We start from the raw sequence: 13,617 nt of genomic DNA on the forward strand, positions 1-13,617 counted from the left end.
AAAAAGATAGATTGGAGGGACAGAAAGAGAGACTCACATCTGCCTGCAGTTTCTACTGTTGAAACAATCTTCCATTTTGGATCATTCTGTATCCAAACAGTTGTAAGCCTGGTTGGTGTGAACCTACACCTGTGATCCTCAAAAAGAGTTTTGTTTGCCATATTTTTATACAGTGTGCCCACGTCATACGCAGCTTTCAGCATACGCTGAAATCCGCACAGGGAGGAAGTGGCGGCGCGTCCCATAGGGACTAATGGGGTGTGTGCCCATGGAGCGTGCATGCCACTGCGCCACCGCATACACAAGCCCCATTCATTTAAATGAGGCTCAAGCATACATGGAATTTGCTTTACACAGGGGAATCTAGAACAGATCCCTGCGTAAAGCAAGGGCTCACTGTAATGCTGGTCCCCAGCAGGTCCCACATCCATATCATTAATATAGAAGGCTGCAAACATGGTGTGTATGTAGAGGGCTATATCATACACTTCTTTTTTAAAAATGTGTTTGCTGTGATGCTCATTAAAATGAGAGCACAGATGTATTTTATATAAAATCAAGCCTGACACAGCATGCTATCCAGGCTGCAAATTCCCTGGTCTTTGGATTTATATTTCAGGATCTTTTAAAAATATGTGTATTACATGCATGTTGCCATGTAAATACAGACGGGCTCTTTGGCTTCAGTCCTGTAGAACTTACTTAGATATTTGCTAAAATGTAGATTGAAGAGTGGGTAGTGAAGTGTGAGAAACTGCTACTTTCCTCCCATAAGGGTGGGAGATCTCTGATTCCACTGCCCACAGCCAAGAGGAGCACCACCATTTGAAAGGGTATCCAAAGCCTAATCTGTACGCCAGCTTCTGACCTCTCAAGATTGCTTGATCTTTTCTGGAGCAGTACAGCAACAAGATAACTTTCTTCTATGCTTCCCATGGTGTTTCTGCCTTCCCCATTGGTTATAATGGAAGTTGCATTTCCAACTAGTATCCATAGTGAAGTCTTCAGCCGTTATCAAACACCTGTCCTAGGACATATTTGTGGTTGCAGACTTCATCAGTGTCTGGGGTGGATCTGAAAAAGAAACCAGGCCAAGTGATTAATAGAGGATGGGATGGAGTAAGCCTCATCTCCTTGTCCTTTGGGGCCAACTGGCTAAAACCCACACAGGCCTGTAAGGCAGGTTAAAAATATGTTTGCCTAAAAAGGAAGAAGGAAGGTGTACCCAATTGTGCCTTGCAGAGGTTTCACCTTTGAGAGGGATGGGGAGGACTGGTACCTTGGTAGTTTTGACACGGTTCCCTAGTGAGCACATCCAGCCTGAATTATCTGGCAATGCTTTGCACTCTTCTCCAACCAGGCAGGGCTCCATGTCGCACCACCACTTTCCTGTCACAATGGAGGCTGCAAAGTAGAAAGAAACATCTGTCTTCACCACTGCTTGTTCCTGCAGCTTTTTACTGGCACTTCTAGCTTGCCCCTTAGTGGACATCAAATGGTTGAGGCAAACATTGATCCGCCTCTGTAGTGTGGGGCTTTGTCTTTGACCTGATCTCAAAAGGCATCTCCACTTTACCCAGACACCACAGCATGATGAGCTTATAGGGTGGGAGCAGGGACAAGGAGCTGGGCCTTTCTGGGTCTGTAAAAACTGACTTCCTCTGTCTTAAGCACTTGAAGCAGATCATAGTATCAAAATTCCACAAGGATATCATTTAAATCTTTGGGAGGAGGATGTGCCTCCAAGGCTGTTTTTATAGCCTTTGACCACTCCAGACTTCCCCTGACTGCCTTTTTTCTGATCCCCACAAAATCCTGAAAGACTGCCTATTTCATCTCTCACATAGATTGCCTCATGTACTGTTCAACATCAAAATACCTGTTGTCCAAAGTCAGAAATTGACTTGTAGTCACTTCCTGATTTTTCAAAAAGATATTTATTGTATTTCTGGCAGTCCCTATGGCCACTGGAGATTCCTTTAGAAAACTGAGTCTGTCACTGTTGCCTGTCTTGTCCAGGGGAGACACTTCTCGCAATGCCCATTTCTTAATTGGAATTGCAATCACCAACCTCTTAAACCATCCTTGCCTGAATCCTATAGCATGATTACCCTTGTCCTTATGCAAATATTAATTCTTCTCTTTGAAAGGACACAACATACACCTTCAGTATTCTCATTCTAGAACCCTTCCCTTTTTCTCCTATATTCGTCCCTCCTTGAAAGGAATCCAAATGATCCTAGCTGTTCTTTGAGCCTCTTGGGTTTCCTTCTCTTCTGGGGCTCCAAGTCAGTGGCTCCAAGCATACACTTACTATCCACACAAGAAGGCTTGCCCCTGGTTGTCCCAGCCACTTTCCCTGGAAGGCAGGAACACTGGATGGTTTGCGACCGTTCTTCAATGTGGTTGCGGTTGCAACAGCGACGGACAGCGATCACCCTGCAAGTCCCTCCACCTAGGATGGGCACCAAGCAGAGAAAAAAGGTTGGAGAGGGGAGACTCTGAAAATCTCCACATACAATATATACTCAACCATAAGTCAACTTCATGTACTGTATTAGTCAAGGGCAAGTTTTGGGGCAAAACTTTTGGGTATAACCTACAAGCATGTAACAAAAAGATCTAAAGGATGAAGCAAAGGAAAACAATGCAAAAAGCTTACAAAATTCCATCAGGTATAACTTTTTGTGTCCGCACTAAAGGCCGGATGGATGAGAGAGTAGAAGGGGGACAGTGCTTCCAGGACAGATTACTCTCTTGCCTTTTACCAGGGGATGGCTCCTTTTTTAAATAAGAGTTAAAGCACAGTATTTACATTGACCTGTAGATATGTCAACTCATCAAAAAATGGAGGTCAATTTTTGACTACAATTTCTAGACTTATACATGAGTATATACAGTATTTTGAAATGGTACTTTCGACTTTAGTCAGCTACTTCAATGGCTTATTATGCAGACTAAGGGCCTAGTCCCATCTTGCCCTCGCTATCTTTTCCCAATACTGTGTTTTCTGTGCTTATGTAAAGAGTTGCAACACAGGCAGTCCTACTCTGTGGAACTGAAAGAAAGGTTTTCATTTACTATAGGAGATATTCACATCTCTGGCACAGAGGAGACCATCCTTACACTTTGGAGAACAGAGGAGCTGAAGCAGCAAGAAGGAATTTTTGCTCCCTGGTGTTTTGGCCTACTACCCCAAGCAGCCCCACAGGACTCTCCATATTAGAAGAAATGTAAAGAGTTGTGATCCAAAATGTGTTGAGAGCCAAAGGTTCTGCAACCCAGAACTGCCGACAGTGTCTAGAAATTCTGTTTGGCTCTGTGTGCATAAAACATATACTGTGTTTTTTGTTTTTGGTACTGGAACTGCTTAGTAAGCAAGACAGTGGTGTCAATGTATTTGCTGTAGGCTTATCATCATTTCATAACATGGATGAATTTACTTTAGCTTTCACCCACACAATACAACCCTACTACACTATCTGCCACAGCACCATACTGTGAACTCCTAGGGTTTGTAGTTTGGTGAGGCACTAGAGCTCTCTGACAGAGAATCGTAAATGCCCCACTGAACTACAGTCCCCGAATTCTGTAGGCTGAAGGCATGCCAGGTAAAGTGGTTATTATTATTGTTCTACCTCTGGTAAAGTGGTATTAACGTGTTACAGTTGTGTCGACAATAAATGTGAAATAGACTTTAGACCTAATTCAGCTTTCTTAATGACTACCTCAACATTAGGAGGAACTTCCTGACAGTGAGAGCTGTTCAACAGTGGAACACACTCCCTCAGAGAGTGATGAAGTCTCCTTCCTTGGAGGTCTTTAAGCAGAGGCAGCATGGCCATCTGTCAGGGGTGCTTTGATTGTGAGTTACTGCATGGCAGAATGGGGTTGGACTGGATGGCCCTTAGTGTCCCTTCCAACTCTACAATTCTATGATCTTGTTTGTACAATACGTTCCAAAACAACATTCCTCAGAGGCAACTCACTGATAACTGGGATTTGATCCACTCCGGTCTGGTACCAATACTGCTCATGATGGTGCATCTGATTGTGAATGGGGAACTGCTGAGCACAGATACTTTGACACAATAGAGCAACACAAATCCAGATTATCGGAGCAGAATGGCACATTGTGATAGATCTGGAGAGGAGAGAAGGAAAACCACATCAGGATAAAATGTGGTTGACTGATTTACCTAGTAATGCTCATCCTTGTGTCTTGGAGAAGTGGCCTTGAATTAATTTTGTATTTGGACATCTTTATACATTTCTATCTGATACAATACTTCCTATGTTCTTACGCAGCAGTATAGTTTTCTCAAGGTCTAAAATTATGGATTAATTCAGGATCTTAAAATATGAAGAATTTAGCCACTGAAATGTTATTTTTAAAAAACAATTTCCCTTAACTCATTTTAGGACTCCCCCCCCCCCCCCCCCACAATTGATGAACATGTGTCTGAATCCTGTAGCCTTGCTTGACATATATTAGCTGTGGTTTAAGATATCTCAGCTTGCTCTCATACTTTGTATCTCTAAAAAGCAAGCTATGTGAGCAGGGGTAGGCAACCGTTTTGAGCTGGGGGCCGGGTTGCTGTTCCTCAGACAACTGGGGGGCTGAAGCAAATAAATAATTAATTAATTTTTTTAAAAAAAAATTAAATTAATAAATAAACTGGGACAAATGTAGGACAGCATTTTCAAATGGTGGACACTTTTTTAAAAAAAGTGGAGGACACGCAAAAAAATTTGCTGATTTTTTAAAAAATGTTAATATAAATGCATGTTTCTGAGGCGTCTATAGACAATTTCCCCCCTTGCCCCTGCGCGCGAGAGGCCAAAGGCCCCGGCAGCAATCGGCGGCAGGACCGGGCTGGGGCCGGTCCCAAGGCCTCGCTGGGCCGCATCCGGCCCGCGGGCCGCAGGTTGCCTACCCTTGCAGTATATAGTCCCTGAACCCCACTCCTGCAGTCTCCCAGACCTCCCCCCCATGTTTTTTAAAACATTAGACATGACTTTTAGTGCACCACAACACAGCAGTGTGTCCTGTGCAAAGGAAATTGATTGTCCCAGGCTCCTTGCACATTTGCCCACTCCCATTGCATGCAGCCCAGAGCTTAGAAAATTACTTTGAAAGGCAATTCATTCTCATTAGAGTCCCCACTGCTATTACTTGTTGTAGGGTTGGAATTATAACTCACTGTGTTGTTTGTTCTGCTTTATATTGCATTTTATATGCAATTACTTATTTTTTTCTAGAATAAAAAAATAAAGTATTGATAAGAGAATTGTATTCAGTTTGAAAAATTCTGGCTAACATACCTTGAAAATTACCTTTTAAAAAGCAGCATTTGTACTTAACTAAAGACTGTTCCTTGTTGCTCCAATAAAGTCACTTTCTCCTTAGTCATGACATTACATTGGGTCTATGTTACCTCAAAAAGTAACTAATTAAATCCAAGCCCTGCCACAATCTGATGTTCTCTTTTGCTCTGCTACATTCTGGAAGGCCTTTTGGGAGAGATGGTACTTGCATGATGTACAGAAGTCTAAAGACTACTGGACATAATGTATGTCAATTGCCTTCAGTGCCGTGATTGTGACACCTCCAGAAAAACAGCAGGAGAAAACTGTTTGCCCTTGTACTCCATTTGTAGACCGTCTTTCATTGAGCATCTGAACATTTACTCTGGGCACCTAATACTGGACTAGATAAAAATTTACTCTCATGTAGTCAGGCTCTTGATGTTCTTGACTTATGCAGCTGCAGAATGAGAATGAACCAGGAGCCATTAAAACAAAAATCATCTGGGAATATCCTGGTTTTAAAAGTATCCTTAGTCCTTTTCCCTTATCTTTCCTCTCCTCCTGCCTCCCCATCCTGTGTTAAAACTTGCACTGTAAGCTCCACAACGCATAGATTTTTTTTAAAATGATAAAACATGATGGATATAAACCGGGCCATGAACTTCACAAAGCAACCTTGGGACAGTCACAGTCTCTCAGCTAGACCTACATTGCAGGGCTGTTGCAAAGGTGCAGTGGAGAAGAAGAGGGCCATGTACCCTGCCTTGAGGTTATTGGAGGAGCTATAAATGTAAGTGATAAATTATGGTATATAAATGATGTTAGAAATTTAAAAAATATTTTATTCCTTGCTTTATCTTTACATTTCATTTGTGCACCGCAATCTTAGAAAGTAGGTTGGGCTGAAAAATAGTGACCTCAGTCCTAACCAGAAAGCATTTCATCTGTGCCTCAAGAATATCAGGGGTTCAGTCCTGATTCCTCAGCCACCTCAGTACTCTTTCCAGCTCTCTGCCCAGAATTTGTGCACCCCAAATTAACAAAAAGGACAGTGCAAATTATTTGAGACATATATACAGAAGAGGTGATGCAATGTCATATTAAAGCATAGGATAAACTTTCCAACTTTGTTTAACAAGATGTCAGCAGCCACATTATAGTGGAATGCTGTTGTTGTTGTTGTTGTGTGCACCTTCGTTTCTGACTTATGGCAACCCTAAGGCAAACCTATCATGGGGTTTTCTTGGGATGTTTTGTTCAAAGGAGGTATGCCATTGCTTTCCCCTGAGGTTGAGAAAGTGTGACTTGCCCAAAATCACCCAGTAGGTTTCATGGCCATTGGGAATCAAGCCCTGGTTTCTGGAGTCGTAGTCCAACACTCAAACTACGACTCCATGCTACTGCATCCTTAATTTAAATGGAATAGCTCCATCGTTTGAGAAATTATAAATGATCTCAGCAAAGGGTACATATTACTTGTTTTTGCCTTTGATTTCTCTGTTACACCAGGACACTTACAGACTTCAGCTACAGAATTCTTGAGAAATGAGTTCTCTCCTGATCCTGCTATTCTTCATCCAGTACAAAACAGAGTCTTACCTGTGACCCTGTCCTTGGCGCTGAAATTCTCTTACCTCTTGGTCCCAGCCATGGAAGAGATCTTTGCGCTCTGCAGCATCTTCCTCTTTGTTCTGTCTGTTCTCTTTCCAAGAGAAGTGTGGAGCACAAAGTCCTGAATCCAGAGGAACTGTTTTTGGCAGTTTTGATCTGGATCAAAAACCCCTTCTAAACTAGCAACTCAAACTGCTCTCCCATCCAGATTTGGGGATGGAACCCAATGTCCTGGCTCCCAGCCCTCCTTCTGTAACCTAGCAGATGGTTGCGGTGTCTGTGTGAGCTTTGGAATCTGGTTATTCTTCAGCTTCTGAGCTTGACTGATACACCCGTGAAAGAACGCGTGTGTGAGAGTGAGTCTGATCCACAGGCTGTCTGTCTCTCTTCATCCTTCTCCCTTATAGTCCCTGTCCAAAAGCACTCCTAGCACACCCACACACAAGCCCTCCTCCTACAGGTTTGGCATCCCAGCCTTGCTCTCGCTGGGAGATCAGCCCAGGATAGAACTTTGCAGTTTCTCTCTCACTCACTCTTTTTTTGTCTTTGCCTTTGCTGTTTCTCACTTTGGGGTGAAGTGCTAAATGTTAGCACCAGACAGAATGCTACTTTAGAGAGAGGTGACTACAGATTCCTGTAGCTCAGGGGTGAGCAAAGTGCAGCCTGTGAGCAAAGTGCAGGATGCAGGACCATTTTTGTGGCCTCAAGGGCCCCCTAGGAGTTTTTTTAAAAAATTAAAACTTTGTTTTTTAGCTCCAGCGTTCCCCCAAATGTTCTTTTAGAGGAGCCCTGGTGGCACAGTGGTTAAATGTCAATACTGTAGTCACATGGTTGTGAGTTTGAGCCCAGGCAGGGCTCCAAGGCCCACTCAGCCTTCCATCCTTTCGGAGGTCAGTAAAATGAATACCCAGTCTGTTGGGGACAATTGATTTACAGATTATGAACTGCTTAGAGAGTGCTGAGTTCATTATGAAGCGGTATACAAATGTAAATGCTATTGCCAAATGCTGCTCTAGAAGGTATGGAGCATGGAGGGCATTTCCTTCATGACTGGAGCCCCTTGGTGAACAAAAATTTGCAGATTTCCCCCAATCCTTTGGCCTCAGAATACCCTCTAGGGCATTTCCACCACATTTTGGGGCCCTTTGGCCAATATACAGCGTGCCCGCGCCATACATGGGCTCACTGTATGTGGACTTGATGTCACACAGATGGCGAGCCCCTGTTAAATGAATGGCATGTGTGCCTACAGCATGTGCATGCAGGAGTGCACAACCATTGAAAAGAATGGGACTTGAGGTCCCACGGCATTTCTCTTATGTGGAGGAAGGTCTGGAAGGGATCCCCCACATAAATCGAGGGTCCACTGTAGGTCCAGGAGAGGCATTTTAAAAAACATTAAGTGACTTTCACTCATTTCCTGTAGGCTTTCCTTGGACTAAAATGGCCCAGGAAGGCCACTAAACATGATTAAAATGCTCTCTTCTCCATATCTGAGGATCATTTGGTGGGAATAAGGGAGAGGGTCTTCTTGATGGCTATACCCAGACTTTGGAACTCCCTCCCAAAGGAGGCTAGGATGTACATCTCCTTGCTTTCCGTCTGCCAGCAAGAGAAAAATTCTTATGCTGTCAGGCTTTCAGAAGCTGACTGGAACGGGCTTTTTAATGTTATGCTGTGTTCTTTTGTGGTTTGTGTCTAGTACTTTAATGAATTGCAATGGTTTTAACTTTATAAAATTTAAAAATTATCCTGTAAGTATCTTTTTATTTATACTTTTTATTGATGGTTTTGTATAGTTTTAATCTGAATTTAGCATGCCATAAGCAGCTCTGAGTCCCATTATTGGGCAAAAGATGGGATACAAATGAAAAGAAGAAGAACAACAACAAGAAGTAGTACTTGTTAGAGCTATATATGGTAATAGTTGCAGAAATTAGTGACAGAGAGAGTGAGCTGGATATTGTTTCTTTAGTCTAGGCTTGAGCATCAGTGGTCTTTAAGTGTGTTTAGACTGGAACTCCTATTAGCCCTCCTCACTGGCTATGATGGTCAGGACTGATAGGAACTGTATGTCAAACAACAACTGTAGTGCAACAGTTACTCTGCCCTGTGTTACCACACCCTGCATACCCTGCACTACATTTGGGGTCTCCATATTTTCATATTTCACATGTGGAGCCAGCATGTTCTTGAGAGATCACAATAATCTTTAGGAACACTAAAGGGCAAAACAGATGGCTCCTTTGAAGAGGCTTCCCAGTGGCTTGGGGGAGGGTATTGTTTAGATGACACATGCCCCCAGTCTGGCAGGAAGCCGCCATGAAGCTGCCCGCCCAGCCACACAGCAGACAGCTTTGTGGTGTTCTGGCGGCATGGCATTTATATGCTGCACAGTGCAGGAATGCCACAAAGCTCCACTGGTGGTGGAAAAGCTGGCTTTTTGCCAGTTCAAATTATCGTCCTTCTTAAAAGCCCTTCAGACTGTTATCCAGTTTCCATAGTTCCATTTTGGTTAGCTCTGAATGTTGTGTCTTTGGGAATTGCTATTGTGTTTGCGTGGTTTCTAAATAAAACCCTCTTGATTCATCCAAACCTGAAGTTCTCCTCAGTTATTACTGGTTTACATAGGTGCCAATGGTCCTAAAGGTTACCCAGACATTTAAAGTAATGCTGATATACTTGGTGGGCACTCTCCAGTCCCCAACCTTTCTTAATCCATCCAGGGCTGTTTGTGCCATTAGCCAGAGCTGAGAGATGGAAAGTTGGAGGACAAAGCTGAGGTGTAGTGGAGGACATCTTTCTACCAGTATTGAAGTAAGTTTCAGCTGTCACTCTGCCCACCTTCTGTACTTGGAATGAGTGTATTTGCGTAACTTGTTCTCATAAACCTTTTCTTGGGGAGGGGAATAAAGGGGTCATCATTATAGCTTAGGCTAAATGTAGCATCTTTTGGGGAACTGTAAAATCAGAGCAGAGGCTCTGACGTCAATCAAAAATTAGGGTGTGAGTTGGTGTGTGTGATAGAGCCCTCCAACCTTGAATCCAGGTTTGTTTCTGACCCAAATAATGTTGAGGTGAGAACACTGTGACTGAGTATGTGTTGAATGTGCTGCTATTAATCAGACCAAGGACAGACTGGCAAAAGCACTTGATTTGCTTTGTGAGGTGCATCTCATGAAGAAACCAGGCTGAATGCTGAAAACCATAATGCTTTGCTGCTGTGGAAGCCAAAAATAGACAACTGTGGCGGCTTCAAAAGACTCTGTGGACACTGACTTGTCTTAACCTGATCTGAATTTAAACTTGGTTCTTTAAGTTTCAGAACCTATTTTTGAACACATGAGATGTTGATGACGACAATGATGATGATGATGATGGCAATGACAATAATAATAATAATAATAATAAGAAGAAGAAGTTCTTGTTAACCTTTTTATGGTCATAGACCTTCAAATAATAATAATAGTAATAATAATAATAATAATAATAATAATAGATATAATGTCTTGGAGCAGGTACATATTGCATTTCTCATCATAATTAGGTTTGTTATGACTGGCTGGATCTCCTCCAGCTTGTCACAATATTCTGCTTTTTGAAAGTACCTTTCCAAGCTCTCTTAGCATGTCAGGACTTGGGCTGTTGACTTGTACACAATATAATAAATATGTGGTGAAGCAAAACAAATGGAGCCGTGAAATAATAAGAATTTCCTTGCAAAAATAAAAGTTTGGGGGGTGGGGAATAATATCACGAGCCTTGCATTCTGCAGAGCAGCTAGTGTTTCAAAACAGCTTGAGAGACAGTTACCTTTACTTTGTACAGATATATACTTAGCACTCCTTTTTCTGCACGTGTTTCTTTTTTTTTAATATTTATTTTTCAATTTTCCACATAACATCAGACAGTAATTCCCAATGCATTAAGACAGCCCCCCCCCCCCTTAAATCTAACAAGTAGACCAATAAAACAGACAGTTACCATACAGTAAACAAAAGACACCGGACTCTTGTACTAAAACACATCTAACATATAACATCTTCCTATTGCTGCTTGAAATTTGGCAATTCTGTTCTTCTTATTTTTATCTTGGAAATTGTTCTCTGTTTCTTTAGTTTCCTTCACTTGAATCTGGTCTTCTGATATCTTCATTCCTTGGTATTCCTATAGGTATATTCATCACTTAACCTAAGAATATCTACTACTGTAGAGTGAAATTATAAATTCTCCATATATATATATATATATATATATATATTGTTCTACCCGCCTAACTTATATTCGTTAATCCAATAGATCCTAGGAGGCATATAGAAAGGAATTGTTAAATGATTCATTTTAATTTCGTCTTTTTAAATATCAATGTCTTATCCCATCTTGTTTCTAAAAATTTATAGAAGTCTTCCCATTCTTGAAATACACAGTTCTCAGTTTTGTCTCTCATCCAACATTCTGCACGTGTTTCATTTAAATAATCAGCTTTGAAATGGAAATGCTTTCTACTTTGTAAATGTGGTTTTCTAAGTTGAAGCGGTTAAGCTTCAGTCATAAGGATTCTTACAAAGGCATTAAGTCTCTCTGAACCTAACACTTAAAATACTTAGGATCACATATACTGTAGTAACTTCAGAAGAGTTACTTCATTCAGTAGAACTACATAGACATAAGCAATTGTTGAAGCTTGCACACATTATCTGCTCTAGGGCTATTTTTTACAAAACGGTCTCATTTTTCTATCAGTGTTGAATAACTTGACTACACAAGCACACCGTCATTTGTGGATTCTTGCATCCAAGGAATGTTTCATAAAAGCAAAGCAAGCACAATAGTACCTGAGTGCTCTGGTAATCTTTGCACCATCTCAAACAATAACCACATTATATCTTAAATACAGAATCACTGAATCTTAAGAGTTGGAAGAAACCATGTGGACCATCAATCCTCTGCCATGCAGGAATACACAGCTAAAACACTCTTGAAAGTTGCCCATCCAACCTTTGTTTGGAGATCTCCAAAAATGGAAAATCCACCCTTCCCCAAGCCATTGTTGAGCAGTTCTTAAAGTAAGGAAGTTCTTCCAAATATTTAGGTGAAATATATTTTCTTGTAATTTGAAGCTTCATGTTCTAGTCTCTGGAGCAGCAGAAAATAAGCTCACTCCATCTTCTACATGACATAACTTCAGATATTTAACAATAGCTATCATGTGACCCCTCAGTCTTCTCTTCTTCAGGCTAAACATACTTAGCTCCCTCAGTCATTCCTCATACAGCTTGGTTTGCAGACCGCTGATGATCTTGCTCACCTTTCTCTGGATGCATTCCAGCTTGCCAATATCCTTCTTAAACTGTGATACCCAGAACTGGATGCAGTATTAGAGGTTAGGTCTGATCAAAACAGAATACTGACAGTACTAGTTCCCTTGACCTGGACACTGCATTCCTATTGCTGCAGTCATAGAATCATAGAATCATAGAGTTGGAATCTAGAATACATTGGCCTTTTTGGCTGCAACATCAGATTGTTGACTCATGTTTAGCCTCTGGTTTACTAAGATCTCTTGATCCATTTCACATGCACTGTTTTAGAGCCAGGTAAATTTAGTTTTTCCTGCATAGATGTGGGTTGTTGTTGTTGTTAACTTCCCTCAAGTTGACCTCGACTCATGGTGACCCTCTGGATGAGACATCTCCAAGACCTCCTGTCCTCTACCTCTCTGCTCAGGTCCTACAGGCTCAGGCCTGTGACCTCTTTGATTGTCTAACCATCTGGAAAAGTCTAACCATTGGTCCTCCTCTCTTTCTATTACTCTCTATCTTTCCTAGAATCATTGTCTTTTCCAGTAATTCATGCCTTCTCATGATGTGGCCAAAATATACAGCCTCAATGTAGTCATCTTAGTCTCCCAGGAGAATTCGGGCTTGACCTGTTCTCGAATCCATTCCTAGTCTTCTGATTTCTTGATTGCAGTCTTTATCGATATCTGACCCAAGGCATGGAAAATCTTTAACAGGAAGAGTGCTGGGGGAAAATGAACTCCAATTTCAGCCTAAGTACAACCAGGAGCTTGTGCTTTTTCCTCCCAAGACAAAATTTAGCTGGGTTGTTTGACAACATGGCCGTGTCCCTATAATCCTTCTAAGACATTCTGTCTTGATGAGCAAGAGATAAAGTTCCCTCAGATAGCCATCACTTTTGGTTCCAATTAGATAATGGCAAAAACAGAAAGGCACCTTAAAATCTTCACATGGCAGTCCTCTATACTGCAATCCTCTATACTGGGAGTCAAGTGGGCCACCAGACAGTGGAGGCTGGTGGCTTCCATGTCAGTAGAGTCCTGACTCTACTCCAGGTTTTCATACTTTAAAGGAGGTCTCCAAAATGTTGAACTATTTCCCCAAAATAGGTTCGGCACCTTGGACAGCGCCTTTTAAAACTATTCAAAATCTGGAGCTGATTCACCGAGATGGGACCCTCCAGCCACCTCTGCCTCCAGATGCTGTTGGACTACAGGTCCCAGCATCCCTCAACATGGACTATGATGATTAGGACTACTGGGAGTTGCAGTCCAGCATTCAAGGGGGCCCTTATGACCCCCCACTTCGCCTTTAAGGTGCTGCAAGGTTTTTCATTTTTAGTGCAAAAGACTGAAGCTGCATCTGCTGCACTATAGAAATAATCCAGGTTGATATC

The 13,617-nt window shown here is 41.9% G+C and overlaps 1 protein-coding gene across 1 annotated transcript; it reads right to left on the reverse strand.

Moving 5' to 3' along the window:
* Nucleotides 1-1,056: 1,056 nt before the first annotated feature.
* On the reverse strand, nt 1,057-12,245 carry LOC149322901 (chemokine-like protein TAFA-1). The gene is made up of 6 exons (XM_089534426.1): nt 12,230-12,245; nt 6,910-7,057; nt 3,990-4,144; nt 2,315-2,455; nt 1,280-1,404; nt 1,057-1,074 (listed from the first exon to the last, which is right to left on the reverse strand). Exons 1-6 carry the CDS (start codon nt 12,243-12,245, stop codon nt 1,057-1,059), a joined length of 603 nt encoding a protein of 200 aa, XP_089390552.1.
* Between the last annotated feature and the right edge of the window lie 1,372 nt (nt 12,246-13,617).

This window comes from Sceloporus occidentalis, unplaced genomic scaffold (assembly GCF_023333645.1).
Source record: "Sceloporus occidentalis isolate IW3139 unplaced genomic scaffold, rSceOcc1.0.p SCAF_1, whole genome shotgun sequence".
Lineage (NCBI taxonomy): Eukaryota > Metazoa > Chordata > Lepidosauria > Squamata > Phrynosomatidae > Sceloporus > Sceloporus occidentalis.